Raw genomic sequence first — 26141 nt, 5'->3', positions numbered from 1 at the left:
CCAGTCATTACGCCTATGTCAACGCTTATGTATGGCCCTTCTTAGTGTAAGTTCTCCTAAGTTCTCTTTCTTATCTTCCCATGCACTGGTTAAACCACTGTGCATCAGAAATAGAAGTCATAGAAAGACCTGCAACTATTTGAGATCACTATTATTTACAAAATAATACTGAATATAACCCGCGGAAATATGTACAATCAGTTCAGGTTGATACTTATACATGAAATTATGTTTGCTTAATCAATGGGATATGCCAGATGGATTTTGGTAGATAGGTCTTGCTCATCCATAAAGTATTCCTTACCACAGGTTTGAGCAAGTCTCAAGAGGGGTGACATCATGATTGAGGCCCAAAGGGTAATGAAAAGGGAATTCCATACGCACCGGAAGATATATCAACACTTGAGATTGAAGTTTCCTATTTTGTACCGATAATTCCTAAGACCAAAACACGCCCTCTCGTTTGATGGCTTGCCACCTTCTGGAATGGATGATGACAAGCTCGACGAGCTTAGTGTCACCCCATCTGATGGGGTGAAGTGGGGAATGATAAGATATAATATAGCCAGAGACCCACACTGGAATGGTGGAGGGCAGAGCCATAGAGCTCAGGCTACTAGGGACATAGGCCAAGTCAGAAATCTGATGGTTGACATAACTAGAAGCTTGCTGGAAAAGCATGGCTTAGTTTTTAGGCCTAGACTAAGACCAGAATGGCCTGAACTGGAAAGTTAGGTCAAGGAATATGAAAACAAAATGGAAGATTTAAAATATGAACACAAAATGGAAACTTTAATATCAGCTACAAAATGTAATTTTCTCTAATCTAAGTTAGAAAAACAAGTTGAGAAACAAATGCGTCATGCCAGGTAAGGAAATGATTGAGAAAAAGGGGGTGTCAACTTTCCAATTAAGCAAGATTGTGGTTAGCTAGTTTGGGATAAACAAGTTTAACACTGTAGCTTATGGGCCCCTTTACTTAGAATGGAGTTAAAAGGGTATATAAGGCAGGAGGATTTAGGGCATGTCAGAAGACCTTTTGACTTGCTACACGAAGTGCTGTCCGACTGTCCACCCATCTGCCTGTATTCCTGATCCCTTTGTATTATTGTGGTAAGCTATAATAAAGGTAATTATCCTTATAACTTTTCCTCTCACTCCTTTCTATGAAATATCTAGAGATAAAATGGTTAAAATGAATACACATATGTCCATGGACATTAGGAGCGAGTCAGATAAGCGCAACCATATCTTAGACAGCCTTCAAGGGGACCTCTCTGGTAGATGGCTGGTTTGGCAGCCTATTAGAGGGGGTCTTCATGGGTCTATCCATCCCTAGATAAAAAAACATTACTCACGTAAGGCATGAAAGCAGCATTCTAGGCACTGACCAATTCCCCAGGCCCTGTACTTAAGAAAGCCTTTGCTTACCTCTTCCTGCTGCTGCTGCTCCTCTTCCTCATTGTGGAAAGTCTTCTCTAGCTGCTTCACCCGCTGCAATTGCCCCTCTTGTTCTGCCCGCAGCTGCTCTTGGAGTTTCTGTAGTTCCTGCTCTAGGGCTGTCACCTGGCTTCTCTTTCTGCTTTGCTGCCTTATGCTCAGGATTGCCGTCTGCTTCTCCTGTACCTGTTGATTCAGTCTCTTAATCTCCAGCATGGTCTCGCGCATTTTGCTCAGCTCCTCTGTGCTACGAGACTGTGCCTGGCCGGGCAGTACTTGGCTTTCTGAGCCAGACACAAGTTCCCTGCAATCCTGGGTGCAGCTCTCAGAGACTATCCTCTCCCTGCTTGGCCCCGGAGAAGACAGCTTAGGATCCATTCTCTCTGTTGCTTGTTTGGCCAGTTGTGCCCTGCTTGAAGGCTTGTTGGCCTGCACATTGTCCGAGGACAAGCGATGCACTTTGGATTTGGAATAGGAGGGACCCTCAGCTCCAGATGCATCTGCATCTTCCACATTGAATTTCCGTTTTGATCTTGGGCCCTTTGCCTTGTCTGATGACTGTTCACTCAGAAATGGCTTGATCACCTCCAGTTCTTTAAGAGTCAGTTCATACTCGTACTCTGCTTTCTCAGAGTCTTCCAATGGCACACCCAGCTGAATGAAATCCCCCTCCACGACAGGGTATTCTTTGAAAGGCTCTAGTCGCTCCATGTTCAGCCATACTCCATTTAGACTCTGGTAAAGGGAGAGAAAGAGTGCTCTGAGTTTACAAGCAAACATAGAAAATAAGTCCAAACAGGGAAAAAAAAATGGAGGGTGAACTTCTTAGCTGTAAAATATGAGTTCACGGAAAACTGAGAGCTATAACCAACTCTGAAACCAAACGCTATTACACAAGCATCCAAAAAACACTGTATATGAGGACTACGGACCAAAAGAAAAAAATGTGTTAGTAATGGGAGAAAGATACTGCCATGATAATGGGCCTACTGTAATTATCTACATGATTTATTTCAGCAAAACATTCATAAAAATCAATCCAAAAATTATATACACTGCTGTATACCAAGAATTAGTACTGCTCATTTTGCTTAGCCACAAGGAAAAGCAAGAAGAAATAAATGGTGTCTTCAGATGCCTCTTAAAGTGCTTCCAATTCTCATACAGAATTACCCTGGCAAATGATTCCACAACAGTGGACTGGCTATCAAAAAAGCAGCCAATCTGGTTTCTGTATATTGCACACTGCGCAACCCTGAAGTATCCAACTGTTTAGTACTTCCTGATCTCAAGGTGTGTCCTGGACGATAAATTTTCAATACCTGGGAGAAATACCAGGGAGTCATAGCACAGAAAACGTCTAGCTCCATCTCTACTTGTCTTCAAATCTGTGCTGAAGGCTCACCTTTTCACTACTGCCTTTGGCTCCTAACGGCTACTCATTTGCCCTCCTCCTCCCCTGTTCCTTTTTACCCTGTAATTTCCTTGCCCGTAATGTCTTGTCTGTCTGTTTTACCTAGATTGTAAGCTCTTTGAGCAGGGACTGTCTCTCTATGTCAAATGTTCAGTGCTGCGTGTGTCTGGTAGCGCTATATAAATGTTGTTAGTAGTAGAAAACCTGGTGTTAACTGTCTCAAAATTGGGGGTCACATGAACAAACTTAGTAACACCAGACTCATTGAGTTCTGCAGAACCTTTAAAGCCTGGTACCTTAAAGCCAAAAGGCCTAAATACAGTGCTCTGTAATAGCCTAGCTTTGTTAACACCAAACACTGCACAACAATCCTGAAGTCATAGCGAGAAAGCATTGGTTTCATTATTCTCAACATACCTCTATCAACCACAAAGGAACAAGGATCCTGAACTGCTCATCAGAAGCAAACCGTGAACAACCACAGCAGCCTCCAACTCCGCTATTAACTGGAATTCCTGCAGCATCTTATCCTCTTCCCCAATAACCTCCCCAATCTCTGCTGCAATCCATCCATCTTTTCCTATCAAATGTTCACCAAAAAAATTTAGATCCCCCACATTCCGATTTTTACATCAGTAGTCAAATACTTCACGGTCTTAAACCGTTCCCTAGCTCTATTGGTCCAATAATATTCATTCTGCACCTGCTCGCAAATCCCCAAATATTCCACCAATCTAATCTCGTATGTTCTCCACACTCTTTCAGCCCCCCCTGTAACTCACGATGCAAAGTAACAAAGGACCTGATCTCCATGGATATGACACAATCTGCATGACCAACCACAAATCCAATGCCTCTGTCAAAGGTGCATGCCACCTATTCATTACCTCATTCACTGTAAAGGATTCAACACATCCCAATTTGGGCATCCTGCCACTCTCAAAATGTGAACCCACTGACCCCATCTGATGCTTCTGAACAGAAAATGCCCCACCATACTCAACCATAAACTATAAGGATCTGACCACCCAACCTCCGTAACCTTCAGTGACTGAAATACCTCCACTTTCAACTGCGATGATTAAAAAAAAACAATCAAATCAAATCCATGTGACAGTCCACACAACACCTAAAGCACATGCAGCAAGCGCAGTCAATAAAACATGATCTACTCCTCCCAACAAGTCTGGATCCAGGCGGATATTAAAATCACCCAACACACAAAACTGAGGACGTCCAGAGTAGGACAAATCTTCACTGGCAAGTTATTTTCTGGACAATTGCTTTTAAATTTTGGGAAAGGTAGATTTAGAGTTAAAAAGTTATCTGTGTCTTTATTTTTAAAGTTACTTTACTTATTTAACAAAGGCAGTTTAAGGAATAGGGTTTTCTTTGTTTAGCATTTAAAGTCTCTATTACAGTTACATAGGCTAGCAGTTAAGGGACTATTCTAGAGTTTACCATAGCATCAGTGTACAGCAGAACTAATAGTCAGAAGGAAACCCGAGTTTAGATTGTTAACTTGAGTTTGCAGAACAGCTTAGTTTCTTTTCCCTATAGTTTAAAACCCTTTTCTCTAAAAACTTGAATATTTTGCCAGTCAACATTAACAGATAGCCTCTAGAAGGCACAGCAGGGCCTAGTTCATTCTTCATTCCCACCCACCCTCCCTAACTGCTGCCCACCCCCTAGCATAACTCTTCATTTATAGTCAGTTATTCTAATTAGTATAACAAGAAAGGAATCTTCTTAGAGTTTTAATTACATTTCATTACTTTCTAAGAAGCAAACACTAAATAAACACAATATATATCTCTAAAGGCTCTTTTATATTAGTCTAATATCCTTAGTACCTTCAAATTATTAAACTGCTCAATAATACTAAGATGCAGATAGCAGTCCAGCAGCAAGAGGTACAATCCAGTCTTTTGCATGGAGTGTCATGTATGATTATCTCCTAGTTGTTGAGAGGTTCTATGTTTGTGCCTGATGCAAAGAGCTCCTAGCACTCAGAGGAACAACTCCACTCTCTTGAGGCTAGAGTAGCAGACTTGGAGGAGTGAGAAAGACAGAGAGGTACATAGAGGAGATCTACAGGGTCAATACAGTGAAGTCCCACCTCCAATCTGACAGCCCCTGTGTTGTCTTGAAGGAGGGAGGTCTCCTAAAAGGAGAGCATCACCATGATGAAATAGGAAGTACTCCTGTAGCCAGGGCCTGCCCACCAGGGGACGCGATATCCTCTCACACCAAGGATAGGTCTTCCAAGAACTCTTGCTCAGGCAGGAAGAGTTAGGACAGCTGTTGTAGTTGATGATTCCATCATTAGGCATGTAGACAGCTGGGTGGCTGGTGGACGTGAGGACAGCCTGTGTGAATATGGCAGACCTCATGTGTCACTTAGGATTTTAGATAAAGTTGGGGAGGAGAAGGCTGTCTTGGTACATGTGGGTACCAATGACATAGGAAAATGTGGGAGGGAGGTCCTGGAAGCCAAATTTAGGCTCTTAGGTAGAAAGCTGAAGACCAGATCCTCCAGGGTATCATTTTCAGAGTTGCTACCTGTTCCACACACAGGACCCAAGAGGCAGGCATAGTTCTAAAGTCAATGCACGGTTGAGACGATGGTGCAGGGATGAGGGATTTAAATTTGCCCTGGGATTAGTAGCATGGAATGGTGCTACTAACTGGGTTTCTGCCAGGTACTTGTGATCTGGATTGGCCACTGCTGGAAACAGGATACTGGGCTAGATGGACCATTGGTCTGACCCAGTATGGCTATTATGTTCTCATCCACTGACAAAGACAACAGAAAATCTATTAAAGAACAGATACCACCACCACCCCTGGTGAATATACTACACAAACCATGAAAAATGCATTCACAATCATCAAACTCCGAAGAATACTCAGAAAACCACGTAAAGTGAAAACATCTCCTATAAACCACCACAACTCCCCCTTCTGCCACCATTTATAACTCCTAGAAACCCACTCCCAGGAGTATTCAGCCAAACATTGTTTCGCCACTAAAACCTGCGAATTGATCAACCAGGATTCAGGCACAAACAAATTTTTCCACTGCTAACATATAAATGAAAAACATTTTGTTTCTTACTGAGCTTACATTCACAAGCCCTACTTTCAAACTATCAGTCTGTACCTGTTCACATTGCCAACCGTAAAAGTGGAGGAGTGGCCTAGTGGTTAGGGTGGTGGACTTTGGTCCTGGGGAACTGAGGAACTGAGTTCGATTCCCAGCACAGGCAGCTCCTTGTGACACTGGGCAAGTCACTTAACCCTCCATTGCCCCATGTAAGCCGCATTGAGCCTGCCATGAGTGGGAAAGCGCAGGGTACAAATGTAACAAAAATAAAATAGATACTATTGGAGATTCTACATGGAATGTTGCTACTATTGGAGATTCTACATGGAATGTTGCTACTATTGGAGATTCTACATGGAATGTTGCTATTCCACTAGCAACATTCCATGGAGAAGCCTGCGCGGCCACATTGGTGATCTGCAAGGGCCGACTAGTGGAATAGCAACATTCCATGTAGAATCTCAAATAGTAGCAACAGTGGAGGAGTGGCCTAGTGGTTAGGGTGGTGGTGGGGAACTGAGGAACTGAGTTCAATTTCCACTTCAGGCACAGGCAGCTCCTTGTGACTCTGGGCAAGTCACTTAACCCTCCATTGCCCCATGTAAGCCGCATTGAGCCTGCCATGAGTGGGAAAGCGCAGGGTACAAATGTAACAAAAAAAAAAAAAAAATGTCAAAGCATTAGCCACCCTACACTTACTGTTCCTAATAGAAGCCAGAAGCCAAATCCCCAAACACAAGCTCCACTGCTATTTGTCTCCCAATTCCACAAACTTCACTGCCATCAGGTGTTAACAAAATCCCTTCACCCAAAATTTGCCCAAAGGAGTATCCAGCTCCTTAGTCAAGCTCTTTTACAAGCTGAAACCTTTATGGACCTATAAGAAGGCTGTTACACACTAACACAGTAAATGATGGCAGAAAAAGAGCAACAATCCATCAAGTCTATTGAGGATTTTACCTGCCAAGCAGGGCAGGTTACTTTCTATGATTTCTCAGAAGTGCAAAAGCCATTACAAAGTGAACTGCTCTATGCTTGGTTTATATTCTCTTGTAGTGATAGATTCCTGTATTTATTTATGTTACATTTGTATCCCACATTTTCCCACCTATTTGCAGGCTCAATGTGGCTTACATAATACCATAAAGGCGTTCGCCAGTCGGTTGATAATAAATACAAGGTTATATTGTGGTCGAATGAGGTAGGTGTGTACCAGGCCCCATGAGGGTCTAAGGGAATGAAGATTGTATATTGTCCAGTACGATCATTGGTTATGTTGTGTTGCTGGGTGCGGGGATTTACGTTGGATCAGTGGGGTAAGCCTTTCTGAAGAGGGAGGTTTTTAGTGATTTCCTGAAGTTTAGATGGTCATGGATTATTTTCACAGCTTTTGGGAGTCCATTCCATAGTTGTGCACTTATGTAGGAGAAGCTGGATGCGTAAGTTGTTTTGTATTTAAGTCCTTTGCAATTTGGGTAATGTAAGTTTAGGTAAGATCGTGATGATCCGATTCTGTTTCTGGTTGGATCTATGAGGTCTGTCATGTATCCTGGGACTACGCCGTAGATACTTTTGTGGACCAAGGTGCAAATTTTGAGGGTCTCATTACAGGAAATGCACAAGTAAAAGCCATTTACAAGGAGAGACTAGGAGAGCTGAAAAAAACCCAAAACAAAACAGGTAGAGAAAGAAACAACTTTAGTAATATAGAGGCAGGATGTGGTGAAAAGATGAGACAGGAAGAGGGTGGGGGTGGAGAAAGGAAAAATATTACCAACGTTATCCCTGCACACACGTTTTGAAAATTTTTAAGTATTTACAAGTTGAACAATTTTGAAAACAAGGAGAATTTAGACTTTACCTTCTAATTTTCTTTCCATTAATCCCACCAGATCAGTGAAGTTTAACAATGGAGAAGGAGGAAGTGGCTGCACGTCAGGCTGCATCCTCTCCCCCTGCACATGAGCTTGACTGAAGTATCTGAATCATAGAGCACATCATAGCACCTCTCAGTTTAAAGACTTCACTCAGGCTCATGTGCAGGAGGGGAAGATGTAGCCCGATGTGAAGCCGCTTTCCTCCTCATCCTTTTGTTAACAAAATTTATTTATTTATTTGCTGCATTTAGATTAGGCTCCGTGGTAAGGAAAAATATCTGAAACAGCTTGTGGCGGGGGTCAGGCAGGAGAGGGGGGTGCTCTACAGAGGTTAGGGGAAAGAGAGGCTAAGTTCAGCTAATGCATGGCGGGGGGGGGGGGGGGGGGGACACACACCACATGATGCCTCCCAGGTCCCTGTGTAGAATTTTACACAGAAGGGGAATTGTGTTACTTCTGCCAGAGTAGTGCAGAATTGCCATGGGTATACAATGCTTAATAGTACACTGGCAACTCAGCCACTGCTCCCACCTTTGCCTATGCTCCACCTGCTGGGGACTATTATCCTGCAAACATCTATATAATGCAGAGACTAGTCCTTTAGTGGCACTCCTATCCTCACACAGGTCTTCCAGTTCTAAGCTGTCTCTTACAACTTGATACTTCAGCTCTCTCTTCTCTACCCAATGCACCAACTGCAAATGAGTAATGGTGACTAGTGAGATGAAATTTGCCATGTAAGGAAGATGTTTAGCTGTCCCAAAAAAGGACAGATGCACAAAGATGGGAAAGCTCCTTTGCTCCTACTGGTAATACACTGTAGATTCCAATCCCAATGAAAACATTAAATTAGTGGTTATTGGTACAAAGGGGATAATCCCACAGCTATGAAGCATTCATGCCACCAACAAGGCTCGATCCTTCTTTGAAAATGCTGAATTTGTCTTAGAATAATTTAACACATTTGTACCCCACATTTTCCCACCAATTTGCAGGCTCAATGCAGCTAACATCAAACCGTAAAGGCAGTCGCCAATCCGGTAACTATACAGATAACAGTGTAGAGGACAGGGAGATGAAAACAAAAATGGACACATCATCATTTCTATTTCTAAGCTCTTTTTCCAAATTTAGCTTACAAATTTTCTGGGGTAAAAGCTAGAATGATTTAAACTGGTTACACAATAGAGAGTCAATTATTCTGTATAGGTAGGAGATACTGCAACAAGCATCTGTTATACCTGGTTATCCATGATGGTCCACTGGCCCTCTGCATTCTGCTTGAAGGTGCAATGGTAGCGAGAAATCATGAGAGGACATAGTTTTGATATCAGCTGGTAAGTTACACCAAATCCCCGGCCTATGGTCACCTAAGGACAGAAAAAAAAATTGTCAGCAGTGTTATGTTAAATAAAATGCAGTCCCATCCTCTGCTGGGAGTGTAGCATTCTGCCTAACAACTCTACACAACATACACACATAACCCACGGCACAGAACCACACACCACATATTTCAAATCTAGGCAGAAAAAGATTAAAAAGATAATTTAGATATTACAAATGCAATAGAAAAAGCTGGGAATATAGAAGTGATTTTCAATTTTCAACTGACTGTCCAAATGCAGGTGCCAATATCCCCAATTCTTTTTATCCACAAAGACATAAGAACATAAGAGTAGCCATTCTGGGTCAGACCAATGGTCCATCTAGCCCAGTATGTTTTCCAGTGGCCAAGCCAGGTCACAAGTACCTGGCACAAACCCAAATTGTAGCCATTTACTCAGGTCAAAGTACGTTATATTTTGTGTGCGCGATGTAGTGTGTTGGTCCATGATCGCTGAGCCATTACGGGTTATCACATTGAAACCAGCATCCCCATCCCATAGGGGCCACGCCCGATAGCCATGCAGTAACAGCCACGGGTGGGTGTCTTTACTGCAGGATCCCAAGCCTGATTGTGGGTTTCTTTACTGCAGGATCCCAAGCCTGATTGTGGGTTTCTTTACTGCAGGATCCCAAGCCTGCCTTCTTCAGTTGCTTTCAGAATGATTAAGTATCATTGATCTGCAAGAAAATGGTTTCAGGTAAACTATATTGCCGACCAGATGTTGTCACCGATGGAGCTGGAATAACAGCAATGATAAGTTGTTCTGGGATCCAGCATCGCATCTTACCGGCCAATAAAATGAAGTAGTGGGACCATGAGGATGCATAAAGCTTATGAAAGCATCTTTCTGTTCAACTGACGTTTCACAAACGTTTCCAATCCACCATAACAGCGCACAATAAACAATTGGACAATTAACGAATAAAATACGAATGAATAAATAATTATATCAATACTTTTAAGCGACTATTAAGACATCTAGTAGCGCTTTAGAAATGATAAGTAGTAGTAGTAGAAATGAAAAAAATTAGCGCATCAAGCATACTAAATATACTTTGACCTGAGTAAATGGCTACTTAATGGTGGCATTGCAAAACAAAACATATCAGTGTTGTAGAGCACAATTTTCTCTCTCAGATGATACTGTTCACAAGCTGATTCAGGCAGACTCTTTTTTAATAATTGGCTTTGAACTTTGGTACATTTTACCATTTGCGCTGACAGTGCCAACTTTGAAGAGATCCTGCAGGGCGGTTATAGATGCTGGTTAGTTGCAAATCTGGCAGTAGTATGTCCAGCACAAGCATAATGCTTGTTCAAAATTTCAAGTCCGTATCTTTCTTTGCATGGAAGTTGTTGCGGTCTGAATATTGGTCCAAATATGTTCAGATGAGTCGCGACCAATTTTGATGCACACTTTGTCAACTTGTTTTACTGAATTTTGCATCCATAACGTTAAAATGTATTTCATCGGAATTAGCATCAAAAATTGTACAGGATTTGAATTTTTTAGCCATTCTTATAAATGTGTTTGGATTTTATTAGACCCCAAAAATGGCATTTTGGTCAATGTCGCGTGCTCATGGACTGACAACCTTTCAGAAAAGGGGGACTAGATCTGCAACTATTGCAGTTAGAGACCTCAAATTTTAGGAAACTTCGTTTAACACCTGACTCGCGCAACAGATAAAATTTGAACAAAATTGGAGACATGATGGTGGGAAGGTTTAGACCATTTGGCATGGAATGACCCTTATTTATTTGTTACATTAGGTGGACCTGCCCCATTGTCAAGACCTATTGGGGGGGCTGCTTTTGATTTGGTGCAACAGATATTGGGGATTCAGTACCTACTGAGAGTGGAACATTGCTTGCTTCATCACAACCCAGACTGGCTATCCATTTGTTCATGGCTGCTCACATGGCTTTAACAGCGGTGTGGAACAAGCCAACAATGCCAGATATGAAAGTGTTGCTGTGCATATTGGACTATCTCTGCTTAATGTCGGAATTGATGGCCATTATAAATGGGCATTATGCTACCATTCACAAGATTTGTGACTTATCAGGCCCAGAGAGCTAACACTACACGCTGAGTATTCCTTGAACACTCCCACGGTGACTTATTTGCTATTCAAAGACTTTTGGTTAAAACCAGTCTACATGAAACACAGAGTATGGTAACCTTTGAGCATCTCCCTGTGAGTTTCACTATTTCAAATTACGACATACAGTCTTTTCCATCCAAAATGAAAACCTTTAGAAAGAAAACATTTTGCTTTAATATTAAGGAAGATTGGGTAGTAAGATTTTTTATTCCACAGCCTACCAACAGAGGTGGTTTAAGTAAGCACTAACAGAAGTTAAGGATGTTTAGAATACAACAGGGAAGGAGCAAGGTCTAGGAAGTTGCATAAAAGACCTAGGAAAAGGAGGAATGAGCTGCTGTTAATTACAGTAATTTATATGCTCGTCACTCAAACATGTGCAACTTTCTTTAGTCACATTACTTTCTAACTCTTCTTACTCTCTTACCTATCTATACGTTCCATCTTTGCTTTACCCTTCAATTAAAATGTTCTGGTACGTATTGTGTTGACATTGTAAGTAGTATACTATGCCATACTTTGTATTATTCGATTTTGACTGCTGTAATTGCCTATTGCTCATGTCTGATCTATTCTTACTGTACACCACCTTGAGTGAATTCCTTCAAAAAGGCGTTTAATAAAGCCTAATAAATTGAGAATACACTTAGGCAGACAGTACCAACTGTTGTCATCTACTGTTTATTTTACTACGAAACCCATGTACTTAAAATGTGTAGAATTGCTCAAAGTCTACTTTTCATATTAAGCACCCTGTTTAAAAAGTTGCACGGCAATCCGACACAGCCCATTCAAAGTGGTTTTGTAAAAGGGGTGGGGGGGGGGGGGGGGTTGTTATATGTTTAGATATTCTTTGTTCTACTTTTGAACGAAAATGTACCAAGTTTCAACCCCCCTCCCCCCACACACAACAAAGCTGTGATTGGTAGAAACCGGCAAGGAATCAGGAGTAACAGGTCCTGCTAGATCAACCTTACTGAGGTTTCCAATAAAAATAACTGCAAACTTAACAGCACAAACCTGACAGCAAAAGATCTGTCCAACTCTTCCAGTACAATCTTCTACTCAGTGTGCAACAGTGGCCAAAGAAGCAGACGTTAAGAATTATTAGAAAAGGAATAGAAAATTTTTAACAATATATTATATTGTCTCTGTATTCCTCCATAGTTCAACTTCACCTTGAGTTTTGTGTGCAATTCTGATCACAATATCTCAAAAAAAGATATAGCAGAATTAGAAAAGTTTCAAAAAGGGGCGACCAAAATGATTAAGGAGATAGAACTCCTCTCATCTGAGGAAAGGCTAAAGAGGTTAGGACTCTTCAACTTAGAAAACAGACTGCTTGGGGTGGGGGGAGAATATGATTGAGGTCTATAAAATCCTGAGTGGTGTAGAACGGGTATAAGTGAATCAATTTTTCAGTCTTTCAAAAAGTAGAAAGATCCATGAGACAATTAAATTACATGGAAATACTTTTATTTGTTAATTTATATCCCACATATTTGTAGGCTCAATGTGGCTTACATAGTACTGGAGAGGCGTTACAGACTCCGGTGTAAACAAATACAAAGTGATGTTGTAGCAGTTCATATGGCACAGCCACACCTTTTAAAACAAACAGGAAATATTTTTTCACTCAAAGAATAGTTAAGCTTTGGATCTCGTTGCTGGAGAATGCAACAACAGTTAGCAGATCTGGGTTGAAAAAAAATGTTTTGGACAAGTTCCTGGAGAAAAAGTCTATTTGACTGACTGTACATTTGTCCTTTAGATTGTAAGCTCCTTGAGCAGGGACTGTCCTTCTATGTTAAATTGTACTGCGCTGCGTAACCCTAGTAGCGCTTTAGAAATGTCCCACTGCTTGCCCTGGGATTGGTAGAATAGAATTCTGTTGCTATTTGGGTTTCTGTCAGGTACGTGGCCAATGTTGGAAGCAGAACACTGGGCTATATGGACCATTGGTCTGATCCGATTTCTAGGCCACCTGTAAAAACACACACAATACAAAAGATATTTCAAGTTATGAAGACCTGGTAACACAGGCATAGAAATGAAACAAACGTCTGCAGCAACTCAGATCGGGACTGGCGTTACTTATACAGAGCTGCCAAGTTAACCCATTCCAGGAGGGAGACTGTTTGGCCGGTCCTGGATTTCTGCCAACCTCATCCTGGTGCATTATGGGACCTGCAGCACTGAGGTCAATGGATAGAATCATGGACTACAAGTCCCACACTGCTTTGGGATGCGAGTTTAAAACAAAAAGGCTCCCTCCAGGAATGGGTTAACTTGGCGAGGTAGAAATGAAAACAGCCAGGAAGCCAAACCACCAGGACGTAGATACTGCGCACTATTACAAAGAAACCCCGCCTAAAGGCGATCCTAAGTGACACTAAACGGACGAAGAAAATCCTCCCCGAGCCTCTCACCTCCGTGTTGTTCTCCAACAGCAGCCACTCACGGCTCAGCCCCAGGCGCCGAAGGCACCAACATTTGCCGCTGGCTGCAGCCATCCCCAACCCGGGCCTCACTCGCATTTCAGGCCCAGGCCGGCCGGGCCTCCTGTTCTCCCTCCGCCGACGCCGTGGTGGTTAGTCTTCTTCATTCAGCCCAAAGCAATCGCCTGACTCCACAGCCTCCCGCAACCTTTCCAGACCTAACCAATCCATTGCGGCACGCAGAGCAGAGCCCGCGCTCAGTCAGGACCAAACCCCGCCCAGCTACTGAGAAACACAGAGGGAAAGGGGCGGAGCGATGGGCCTCTGTGACTCTCTCTCCTCGGCGCCTTCGTCTCTATACTCCTCTCGCGTCACTTCCAGGACCGGAAGTCGTCGCGTTGTTGCCAGTCCGAAGATGGCTGCGCTCAGGCCCAAACCCCGCCCAGCTCCTGGGAAACAAAGAGGGAAAGGGGCGGAGCAATAGGCCACTGTGACTCTCTCTCTCTCCGGCGCCCTCGTCTCTATGCTCCTCTCTGCTGTCCTTCGTCACTTCCAGAACCAGAACGGAAGTCGTCGCGTTGTTGCCAGTCCGAAGATGGCGGCGCTCAGGACCAAACCCCGCCCAGCTCCTGAGAAACACAGAGGGAAAGGGGCGGAGCGATGGGCCTCTGTGACTGTCTCTATGCTCCTCTCTGCTGTCCTTCGTCACTTCCAGAACCAGAACGGAAGTCGTTGCCAGTCCGAAGATGGCGGCGCTCAGGACCAAACCCCGCCCAGCTCTTGAGAAACAAAGAGGGAAAGGGGCGGAGCAATGGGCCTCTGTGACTCTCTCTCCGGCGCTCTCGTCTCTATGCTCCTCTCTGCTGTCCTCTGTCGTCACTTCCAGGACCGGAAGTCCTCGCGTTGTTGCCAGTCCGAAGATGGCGGTGGCCATAACGGTGTGCCTGGGGTCGCGGAAACTTTGCGTGGCTCAAGTGTTTGTTCAGCGCGGAGTCCGCCGGCTGTTGTCTGCCCAGGTCCGAGAGACCTTCCTGCGTTTTTTCGAGCGTAGCGGAGGGCACTTGCGCCTGCCCTCCTCCTCCGTGCGGCCGCGGGGAGACCCCAGCCTGCTCTTTGTCAACGCCGGCATGAACCAGGTAGCCTTACACGCTGACTCCGGATTAGCCTGACAGGGTTCATCCAGCCACACTGCCTGCAGGGGTTTGTGGTCTTGCTTTTCTGGCAGAACAGAACTGAGGATTCAGCACTACAAGTCCCTGTGGAGTGAACCCAAGACTGGATCACACCCTATTGGTTAAAGTGTAGTCTGTACAAGAATATAACTCACCTTAGACCACTACTGAAAAGGAAAGGCATCAAACCCACAGAAAACAATTGGAAACCAGTCTCCCCTAGCTTGTCTGTATAGTTATTTTGACATTTGAGCTAGAATGATTTTTGACACCCACCACACAGGACTTAACAAAGATCTGGGTTTCTAGCCTATTATAAACCATAAAGTTGTACTGCTCTGTTTTAGTTGTTCTGTCTTATTTAGATTGTGAGCTCTTTGAGCAGGGACTGTCTTTTCATGTATGGTGTACAGTGCTGCGTATGCCTTGTAGCGCTATAGAAGTGATAAGTAGTGGTACTTATCATTTCTAATTAGGACAGACAGAACAAACAAGAGATAAGGGAATATTAAAGTGAGGATGATAAAATAAGGGTTCTGAACAAGTGAATAAGGGTTAGGAGTTAAAAGCAGCATCAAAAAGGTGGGCTTTTAACTTAGATTTGAAGACGGCCAGAGATGGAGCTTGACGTACCGGCTCAGGAAGTCTGTTCCAGGCACATGGTGCAGCAAGATAAAAGGAACGGAGTCTGGAGTTAGCAGTGGAGGAGACGGGTGCAGATAAGAGAGATTTACCCAGTGAGCAGAGTTCCCAGGAGCGGATTAGGTTGTCACTGAAATGCTTTGATGTTCCCATGCATATCTCCCGGTCTCTCACCTATCCACCCCCATCCTCTTTGACTGTCACTACTACTATTATAAATCATTTCTATAGCGCTACCAGTCGTATACAGCGCTTCACAAATGAACATGAACAAAAGACAGTCCCTGCTCAAAAGAGCTTACAATTTAAATTAGGACAGACAGGACCAATAAGGATAAGGGTAAGACAAACAGAAGGACACATAGGGAAAAGGGACTATTGGAGAGAGGAGGACAAGATAAAGGTTACCAGTAAGTCAAACAGGTAGGCCTGAAGCCGGAATTTGAAGGTGGCCAGGGATGGAGCTAGTTGTAACGGCTCAGGAAGTCCATTCCAGGCATACGGAGTATGGAGTTAGCGATGGAGGAGAAGGGTGCAATTAGGAGAGATTTGCCTAGTGAACGGAGTTCCTGGGAGGGAGTGTAGGGATAGATGAGGGTGGAGAGGTAGTGAGGAGCTGCAGAGTGAATGCACTTATAAGTCAATGAGGAGCTTGAATTTTATACGGAAACGGATAGGGAGCCAGTGAAGTGACTTCAGGAGAGGGCTGATATGGGCATAACATAATCGTGCAGCAGAATTTTGAACAGATTGAAGAGGAGAGAGGTGGCAGAGTGGAAGACCTGTGAGAAGCAAGTTGCAGTAGTCTAAGCGAGAATGCTAAAATGCTTTGATGTTTCACTTATATATACTGAGGCATATTTTCAAAGCACTTAGCTTTCCAAAGTTCCATAGGTTTCTATGGAACTTTGGAAGGCTAAGTGCTTTGAAAATATGCCTCACTCTCATCTACCAACACTTGCTTATTTCTGATCTGACGAAGAAGGGCAACCTTCGAAAGCTAATCAAGAAATGAATTATGTTATGTCCAATAAAAGAGGTATCATCTTATTTTCTTTTCCATGTTTTATTTCTATTGATTACCTTCATACTAAACAGAACACAGCACAATATAGTAGATTCGCTATCACCAAAATCGCAAGTTGTTGTTTTTTTTTTTTTTTAGTATAAAGACATAGCTACTTTCTGGAGTAAGGTGGGCTAGAAAAACATTCACCATGTGGCAACCCTGACATAGAAGTCAGGAGATAGAGGAAGGAGCATGGGCACAGAATATGTCGACATGGAGGAGGTGAGGGACTCCTGAGACAAGGGGGTGGATACAGCATACGGAGGGGAAAGTAGGAGCCACACGGCAGATGGATTCAGAAGTTGGTGATAGATGTTAGGTGAGTGTACTTAATGCCAGAGTTCTATTTTAACCTTTAAAGCTGTATTTAAACTTATTCTAAAACCATAAGAGTAGCCATACTAGGTCAGACCAATGGTCCATCTAGCCTAGTATCCTGTTTTCCAAACATTGGCCAAGACAGGTCACAAGTACCTGGCACAAACCCAAATTGTGACAGCACGCCACACTACAAATCCCAGGGCAAGTGTCTGTCTTAATAGCAGACTATGGACTTTTCCTCCAGGAATTTGTACAAACCTTTTTTAAACCCAGATATGCTAACCACTGTTACTACATCCTCCGTCAGAGTTTCAGAGCTTAACTATTCTTTGAATGAAAAACTATTTCCTCCTGTTTGTTTTAAAAGTATTTCCATGTAACTTCCTCAAGTGTCCTCTAGTCTTTGTACTTTTGGAACGAGTAAAATATCGATTTACTACTACTCATTCTACACCACTCAATGATTGTAGACCTCAATCATATCTCCCTTCATCCGTGTCTTTTCCAAGCTGAAGATCCCTAACCTCTTTAGCCTTTCCTCATTCGAGAGGAGTTCCATCCACTTTAACATTTTGGTTGCTCTTCTTTGAACCTTTTCTAATTCTGCTATATCTTTTTTGAGACACGGCAACCAGAACAGAATGCAATGCTCAAGGTGCGGTCGCACCATGGAGCGATACAAAGGCACTGTAGTATTTTTGGTCTTATTCACCATCCCTTTCCTAATATTTCCTAGCATTCTGTTTGCTTTTTTGGCTTCCACTGCACACTGAGCAGAAAATTTCATTGTATTATCTACAACGACACCTAGATCTTTTTCTTGCATCAGGTAACTGATTCGGATTCTTTCCAGTGTGCATCACCTTACATTTGTCCACATTAAATTTCATCTTCTGTTTGGATGCCCAGTTTTCCAATTTCCTAAGGTCTTACGGCAATGTTTCACAGTCCGCTTATGTTTTAACAACCTTGAATAGGTTTGAATCATCTGCAAATTTAATTGCCTCATTTGTGGTTCAGATTTCCATGTCATTTATAAATATGTTAAATATGATCGGTCCCAGTACAGATCCCTGTAGCACCCCATGTTTCACTCTCCTCCATCGAGAGAAATGACCATTTAACCCTACCCTCTGTTTTCTGTCCAACAACTAATTCCCAATCCACACCAGAACCCTGCTTCCTATCCCATGACTCTTTCATTTTCTCAGGAGTCTCTCATGAGGAACTTTATCAAACGCTTTCTGAAAATTTAGATACACTACATCAACCGGAATCTAGATACACTAACTGGACATACTTAGATTAATATGAAACTAGCTTCTGATAACTCCCCCCTCCCTCAGGAAGCCCTAAGGATGGCAAATGGACCAAATGTTGCCCAGCTGCCTGCTAGCCCTTTGTTTTTGCAAGTACCCCTAATTAACATACCTACCTTTGTCCTCTCTGGGCATCTGGGAGCTGTTTCCTAAAGTATGGTCACTACCAAATATCCAAACTGCTCTATTTGTTGCCAACCGCATACATGTGCTTAATACGTGGTTGGATATGCAGTCAGTCACACCCCCAGCCAATCCATCTAGATACAAGCGGGAATTATTGGACACCATTTTAGGGGGCACAGGAACTGCACTGAGAGCCATAAGTACATAAGTAATGCCATACTGGGAAAAGACCAAGGGTCCATCGAGCCCAGCATCTTGTCCATGACAGCGGCCAATCCAGGCCAAGGGCACCTGGCAAGCTTCCCAAATGTACAAACATTCTATACATGTTATTCCTGGAATTTTGGATTTTTCCAAGTCCGTTTAGTAGCGGTTTATGGACTTGTCCTTTAGGAAACCGTCCAACCCCTTTTTAAACTCTGCTAAGCTAACCGCCTTCACCACATTTTCCGGCAATGAATTCCAGAGTTTAATTACACGTTGGGTGAAGAAAAATGTTCTCCGATTTGTTTTAAATTTACTACACTGTAGTTTAATTGCATGCCCCCTAGTCCTAGTATTTTTGGAAAGCGTGAACAGACGCTTCACATCCACCTGTTCCACTCCACTCATTATTTTATATACCTCTATCATGTCTCCCCTTAATACAATTTATATAGAAGTGCTCCTGAATAAGATGGGATCCACAGCCCAACATGCTTCTGAAGGGTTTACCTCACAACATATTATTAGTGAGGCTTCAGCTAAACTATCTAATGTAATTGTAAATACCTTTGCTCTTATATCACCCATTATAGAACAGAAAATTGTGACTTTAGCACATGAAGCATACAGGTTGGGAAAGAATATTTCATGGGCTATGGCCTATGATCAAATACAGATCGAGCTTATTACTATCTTAAAGGAAATTCTGATCACGTTTAAGTTAGGCCACTGGCCACCATCTCTTGTTCAGATGGCTAGCACTAAATTACCGGTATTTGCTATAGCTCACCTTGATTGGTTAGTGTTCCAATCTGTTCACAACAAGGATGTTCTATCTATACTTTGATTCCATGGTCAGGACAACATACAATTATTTACCCTGTTGTTAATATTGGTGTGCAAGTTAATAATGTGATAATGTATCCTTTGGACAGATCAAGTATCCAGGTTTGCTTCCATCTTGCCTCCTTTCACAAAAAAAAAAAAAAAAAGTGGTGGAGATGTCAGGATTGCTGGACATACTTAGATTAATATGAAACCAGCTTCTGGTAACTCCCCCCTCTCTCAGTAAGCCCTGAGGATGGCAAATGGACCAAATGGTGCCCAGCTGCCTGCTAGCCCTTTGTTTTCACAAGTACCCCTAACTAACATACCTTTGTCCTCTCTGGGCATCTGGGAGCAGGGCTCTCTGAGAATAATGAAAGCCAGACAGAGAGGCTCCAAAACTAGGGACTTCAAAGACTAAAACCTGAGAAAATGCTCACCTTCCTTACATCAGGAAATTAAACTGGAGTTTGCAAAGGAAAGATCTGATAACAAAGGCTGGAAGGAAAGAAATTATTTGATCCCTCTCTGTTCCTGTTAGGTATAAAAATCAAAGCACATGGCTCTGGTGCTGTTGCTCTCTTTCTCTCTCTGCACACACACATCTTCAGCCACCAGAGCCCCTGGCTCTGGCCCCCCTTTATTCTTCAGCCCTACCCCAAAGCTTTCTCTCTGAGCACATGGCTCTGCTTTCTTAGGCTCTTTCTCTTTCACTGCACACACACATTTTCAGCCCTACCCCAAGGCTTCTCTCTTTCTCTGCACCCCCCCCCCCCCACCACCATTCTTACCTTTCTCTCATTGATTCCCATCTAAACCCACACACACAGTTACAGCATTGTAATATTTACCTGTACTAAGTGCTGTGAGCCTATATATGTAAATACATTATACTTTCTATATATATCCAAACCCGTGTGGATTGTGTGTTCTTGGGAACCCACTGCCTCTGTGAACTGGACCTGGGACCATACGCTAGACAACGAATGCTGACAACTACATCTTAAGATTATGTATTTCTAGTTATATAGGATGAAATGAGACTAGAGTGATTGTATAATTTGCATTCAAGTGGGGAAAAGTAACTTTGATGGGATCGGAGTGATTGTAGATTGTTGTTTTGCTCTTTATGTAAATTCATGTAGCTTGTTTTGCTGTTTATGTAAATGACTTCATGTAAATAGTAATACTGTTTAAGATATTGAATCTGCTTCTCTCTAGTTTAAACCTATATTTCTGGGAACGGTGGACCCACGCAGTGAAATGGCACAGTACCGCCGGGTGGTTAACAGCCAGAAGTGTGTGCGTGCTGGCGGGAAGCACAATGATCTTGTGGATGTGGGCAGAGATGTCTACCATCATACCTTCTTTGAGATGCTGGGAAACTGGTCCTTCGGAGATTACTTTAAGGTAAAGGCTCCGTCTTGTGCTTGGTTTTCTGTAGAGCTGTATGCATGTGTGGGTCTTGAGAGAACACCAGTTCTTTACACTTTTCTTCCCCCCCCCCCCCCCCTCTCACCAAGGTGTTAAGATTGGGCTGCTGTCCTAAAGATACCTCACGTAATGCACTTCCCAGGACTTTGTATTTTCAGTATCTTCTATGTTTTTTTATGTTTATCTCCTGCAATGCTGCTTTTCATTCTGCTGCTTTTTTTTGTCTGGCTTTCAGGAGCCCATTATTCATGGGCCTTCCTTCACATCACTTCCCATCTGGCTTTTATAATGGAGCCATCATACATACTTGTGTATTTTTCTCTATTTCTTCTACATCCCCATTTACGTATGGGTTAGGTACTATAGGGCCAACAGAGCAGGGCACAGGTAATATGAGAGCACCTTCCACTGTAGTTCTTTTGGTTGTTTTTTTTTTTAAGTCTTATTAAAAGCAGCATCTTCCATAGCGTCTAAATTTTATGCGGGGTTAACTGACCCATGGGACCCCTCTGGTATGCTGGTCAGTCGCCCACACACCAGAGAGGTCTTCTAGTAGGCTTCTCCTAATAATCTGACTCTGTGTTTGTGTAGGAAAATATAGGTGCTCCCTATTACCCATTCCAACCCAAGTGGTTAGTTATACCTCTAAATGTATAAGAAAGAGAGAAGATCGGTTTCAAAGATGGCTTTATTCTTACCAAAGCAATACAAGGCAATCAGTTACACAGGCAGGAGTGGAGGTCCGTCTGTCAGTATGGCAGCCTTGGAGATCTCCAACCCCACCTACATTTGATCAGTCTTTTATATCTTTTTGCTTGCATTCAAATCAGTGGGCTCTCATACATTCCTATGATAAACTTGTTTACTCCTTTTCATGCCCAACCGCAGATGCTCCTCAGGAAGTCTCCCTCCCTTTCGGACAGATGGTCCCACCCCTATCTTATTTTGGGACTTCCCTATTCCCCTGTTGCTACCTGAAGATCTTAAGATATTTCATCATTTTCCAACTGCAAAAACAAGTCTCCTCTAACTCAGATACAGAAGTAAAGGAAGCCATTTTACAGATGAGAGATTCCATTTTGATTCCAGATTCCTTGACCAATCTTTTTCCATTCAGGCCTCAGTCTGGGCTTTAGGCTGGGCCTTGCTTTTCCAGCAGGCCTCAGACTGTACTATAATTCTACACGTCCCTCTAGACCGGCACAGATGGGTTGTGCACTCCTACCAGCAGATGAAGACTGAGAACTACTGAGTTTCAGGTAAGCCTATAAGTGAGCTGTGCAGTCCCCTGAAAGTCAGTGTGTTCTCAGTTTCAGCAGATGGTAGCAGTGGTAAGTCTATGCAGTCCCTGTTTGCTTGTTTGTCCATGGCTGGGTCTTTGTCTGGCACAAGGAGGTTTAATGACCGGAGACAGCATGATCATATCTGACCCATTATACAGGCTGAAGCCAGTGGGCAGAGCTCGCTGCCATATTGATTTGTCCAAAACAATAGCAAACGCTATTGAAAGCAATAGCAAACATGAGGTTTTATTAAACCACCTTGGTTTTGGCATTCTCTTTCTTACGGGGGGGGGGGGGGATGTAAAGGGGGTTGGGGAGTTTTTGAGGAGTCTATAAAGTGGAGGAGGGGTTATATTCACATGTAGGACATCACTGGATAACATAGAACTATTCTTTAGGTGACTACTTAAGGGGAATTGTTCTGCCATTTTCTATTATTATTCAAGTTGCAGACAGAAAAGCTATTTAAATGAAAGTGAGATGTTTTTTTGTAAGTGCTGTAGAACTTGCTTTGTTATTTGCAGTGCAGTATTATGGATTTCAGTGCTGCACTGTAGGCTCTGGTGAAACTACTGCAGCTCATCCAGAAAAGCCAGTCCTTTCCTCCACTGGTTGGTTTGACTTTTTCCTGTTGAATTTGCCATATTATAAAAAAAAAAAATCCCAAAATAATAATAAAAGTAGAGGTTTGCGCTGCGTACGTCTAGTAGCGCTATAGAAATGAGTAGTCGTAGGTTTATAAAAGTCAATTAAAACATCCCACTCATTCTTAAAATACCAAGGCTCCCATACTCCGCCAGCATTCAGTCACATGCCAGAAGCTGAGTGGATTTAAAAAAAAAAAAAAAAAAATTAGAGATACGTGTGATAAATAATAACTACTAACCTACAAATGCACTCGATCTGCAGCCCCTCCTTACCTCTCTACCCTCATCTCCCCTTACGTTCCTACCCGTAACCTCCGCTCTCAAGACAAATCCCTCCTTTCAGTACCCTTCTCCACCACCGCCAACTCCAGGCTCCGCCCTTTCTGCCTTGCCTCACCCCATGCCTGGAATAAACTCCCTGAGCCCATACGCCAGGCCCCCTCCCTGCCCATCTTCAAAGCCTTGCTCAAAGCCCACCTCTTCAATGTCGCCTTAGGCACCTAAGGAAATCTAGACTGCCCCAACTTGACATTTCATCCTTTAGATTGTAAGCTCCTTTGAGCAGGGACTGTCCTTCTTTGTTAATATGTACAGCGCTGCATAACCCTAGTAGCGCTCTAGAAATGTTAAGTAGTAGTAGTAAGTAGTAGGAGAACCAGCCCTCTGTAATGTGCTTTTAGCACATTGAGCAGAAACAAAGCTGATTTTTTTTTTTCCGCCTGCTAATGAGCCTGAGCATAGCTCCACTTGCCTGAATGAATGGTTTGGGTTGATATGGTGTTGATCTGTCCAACAACAACAAAAAAAAACATCATTTTTGGAGAAGCATTTTATTTTTCTTTTTTGATAGTGTGTGCTACCAATGCAGTGGCTTCCATGCAGTCTCTCTCTCACACTGTACTGTGGTGGCAGGATTCACTTCTCTCATTCTCACACACACATAGACTGTAACTGATGAAAGAGTATTCCATTTTGATACTTCCTCTGTGTACATCCATATGCTGCACAAGCTGGCATGTTTCTAACTATAACTGAGATAAAATAACAATGAATGTTGACAGCATGGGTGCATCAGCTGCTAGTTTGTTTTGGACAAACCAAGATGGCTGCTGCGGGGAGAACCAGCTTCAACCTTTTGATGTCATGCTGTCTCACAGGGTGGTGAGATGTTGAAAGGAGTAGTGACCTAGTGGTTAGAGTGATAGATGGAGAACCAGGGTTCAAAATTCACTTTATGCACTAATGCGTCTTATGAAGTGTAATCAAACAAAACCCTCTAAAGTAGACTGATATGATAAGGAATGAAAAAATCTAAAATAAAGATGAGAAAATTCTCCTACCTAAAGCACAGAAAGCCAATCGGGGACCAGCACATGCTGTGGGGTAGGCCTCTGTGGAGGTGTGTGCAAATATTTGGTTCTAGGACAATGAAAGGCTGTCTGAGTTAAACTTGACATCTAAATTAAAAAGCAAAGATAAATGAAATGAGTAGGGTCATAAACTGTATAAAAGGACCAGCTCTTGATATTGATCACAAATTGAATTCAATATTAAGCATTTAATTCATCCACACTAACTGCTGATCTCTCCCGGTCTATCATCAGAAGTCCTTTGTGCTTGTCCCAGTCTTTTCTTGAATTCAGATGTAGTCCTCGTCTCCACTGCCTCAGCTGGAGGCTGTTTCTTTCATCCACCACCCACCCTTTCTGTGAAGAAATGCTTCCTTAGATTACTCTCAAGTCTACCTTCTTTTACCCTCATCCTGTGACCCTCTGATTCCAGTGCATTGTGCCCATTGAGAGAGGCTTTCCTCCTGTGCATTCGTAATTTGGAAGTATTTAAATGTCTTTATCAGATCTCTCCTATCTCGCCTCTCCTCCAGGGTAGACTCATTTCGATCTTTATACCTGTTTGCATTATGATGCAGACCATCATCTTAGTAGCTGCCCTCTAGATCAACTCCATACAACTTGTATCCTTTTGAAAGTGTGGGTCACCAGAATTGTCTTCAGTACTTTATATTTCATAATTTTTATTAATTTACTTTAAACTTAAACAGAAAAATTACTGTTAAGTAAAAAACAGCCACAAAATAGAACATTTCTTACATAATCTTTTAACATTACACTTTAAAGGGCTTTCTTAGACCTCAAAAAGTTGGGGGGTTTAGAATAGGTGAAGCTACCTTTGCATTAACAATTTCTATAAGAAAATGGTGACACCGCATTTCTCAGTCTACTATTTTGTTATCTCTATCGTTGTTTTGAATCTAGGAGCAACTTAAGCTGATCAGGAACATAAAAAACATATTTAGTATTATTAAACCTCACAATACATTTGCATGGATATGCTAACAGAAAGGAACCTCCCAATTCTATTGTTTTTAATCTCATTGAAAGAAACTGTTTTCGCTTTTGCTGAGTCACTTTTGTTACATCTGGATACAACCATATTTTTTCTCCACCAAAATTGTGATTTGTTGTTTTAAAGTAAAGTCTCATTACAGCATTCAAGTCCTGTTGAAAAAGAAAAGACACCAACAAAGTCGCCCTTTCAGTGGCAGTTTCTATTGACTGTTCCAAAATCGCTGTTAGATTTTCCACGTCCATTTCATTTCCAGGTTGAACATTTATTGCCTCATCTGTTTTTTTAATCGTATTTGGTATAAAGTAAATTTTTTCTAATGGAGGAATTGCTTCTTGAGGATATTTTAAATTTTCTTTAAGAAATCTAGTAAATAAATCTTGGGGAGAAACCCCATACAATTTAGGAAAATTAAGCAGGCGCAAGTTCAATCTCCTATTGTGATTTTCAATATGTTCAAGTTTTCTCCTGATATCCACGTTGTCTTTTATCACAGCAGCTTTAAATTCGTTTGTTTGTACCACCTCATTTTGTAAATTCTCAATTTTCTGTGAAAAATCTTGTTTAATCGTATCAACAGAGTCTTTCAATTCTTGCATCTTAACACCTAAGGTTTTTACCTCTCCAGACGACTGTTGAAGGGTTTTTTCCATTTCTAGTAATTTCAGCCATATTGTCCCCAGATTAACCTCCATTTCCTTCCCAGCAGATTTAGATGTTATCGGTGAGTCGGTCACCCCACTGGGTCCGCCAACTTCCACTCTTCCGGTGTCCGTCAGCTTCTCCTGCCGGCTCACCCCGACTGCTGGGCTTGGAGGAATCTTAGAGAGCGGCGGGGGGAAAGAGATATTTCGCATTCCGGCGAGGGTTCTGCTTCACCAGATACTCCCGCCAAGGAATCCACCCCGCTTACTGCCTGAGAAAGAGCGGGGAAGAAACGCTCCAGTCCCGTTCTCGCTGGCGTG

The 26141-nt window shown here is 42.6% G+C and overlaps 2 protein-coding genes across 5 annotated transcripts in view; one reads left to right on the top strand and one right to left on the bottom strand.

Annotated features, from left to right (window-relative positions):
- RNF8 (ring finger protein 8) overlaps positions 1-14074 on the bottom strand; it is a 46250-nt gene extending 32176 nt beyond the window's left edge. Inside the window, exons 1-3 of one of the 3 annotated variants that reach the window (XM_030195763.1) lie at positions 13762-14074; positions 9079-9207; positions 1432-2175 (exon numbers count right to left, since the gene is read on the bottom strand). In XM_030195763.1, coding sequence (XP_030051623.1) covers positions 1432-2175; positions 9079-9207; positions 13762-13869 — 981 coding nt within the window. In that variant the 5' untranslated portion in view covers positions 13870-14074. The remainder of the gene's footprint in view (positions 1-1431; positions 2176-9078; positions 9208-13761) is intronic. The other 2 variants (XM_030195761.1, XM_030195762.1) reach the window with 2 other exon arrangements.
- Positions 14075-14685: 611 nt separating this feature from the next.
- AARS2 (alanyl-tRNA synthetase 2, mitochondrial) overlaps positions 14686-26141 on the top strand; it is a 74264-nt gene continuing 62808 nt past the window's right edge. For both annotated transcript variants that reach the window (XM_030195759.1, XM_030195758.1), the window contains exons 1-2: positions 14686-14906; positions 20670-20858. In XM_030195759.1, the coding sequence (XP_030051619.1) occupies positions 14691-14906; positions 20670-20858 (405 nt within the window). In that variant the 5' untranslated portion in view covers positions 14686-14690. The remainder of the gene's footprint in view (positions 14907-20669; positions 20859-26141) is intronic.

This window comes from Microcaecilia unicolor, chromosome 3 (assembly GCF_901765095.1).
Source record: "Microcaecilia unicolor chromosome 3, aMicUni1.1, whole genome shotgun sequence".
NCBI classification, from domain to species: Eukaryota; Metazoa; Chordata; class Amphibia; order Gymnophiona; family Siphonopidae; genus Microcaecilia; species Microcaecilia unicolor.
Note: the sequence above shows the minus strand (reverse complement) of the source record. Positions and strands in the feature narration are given on the sequence as shown.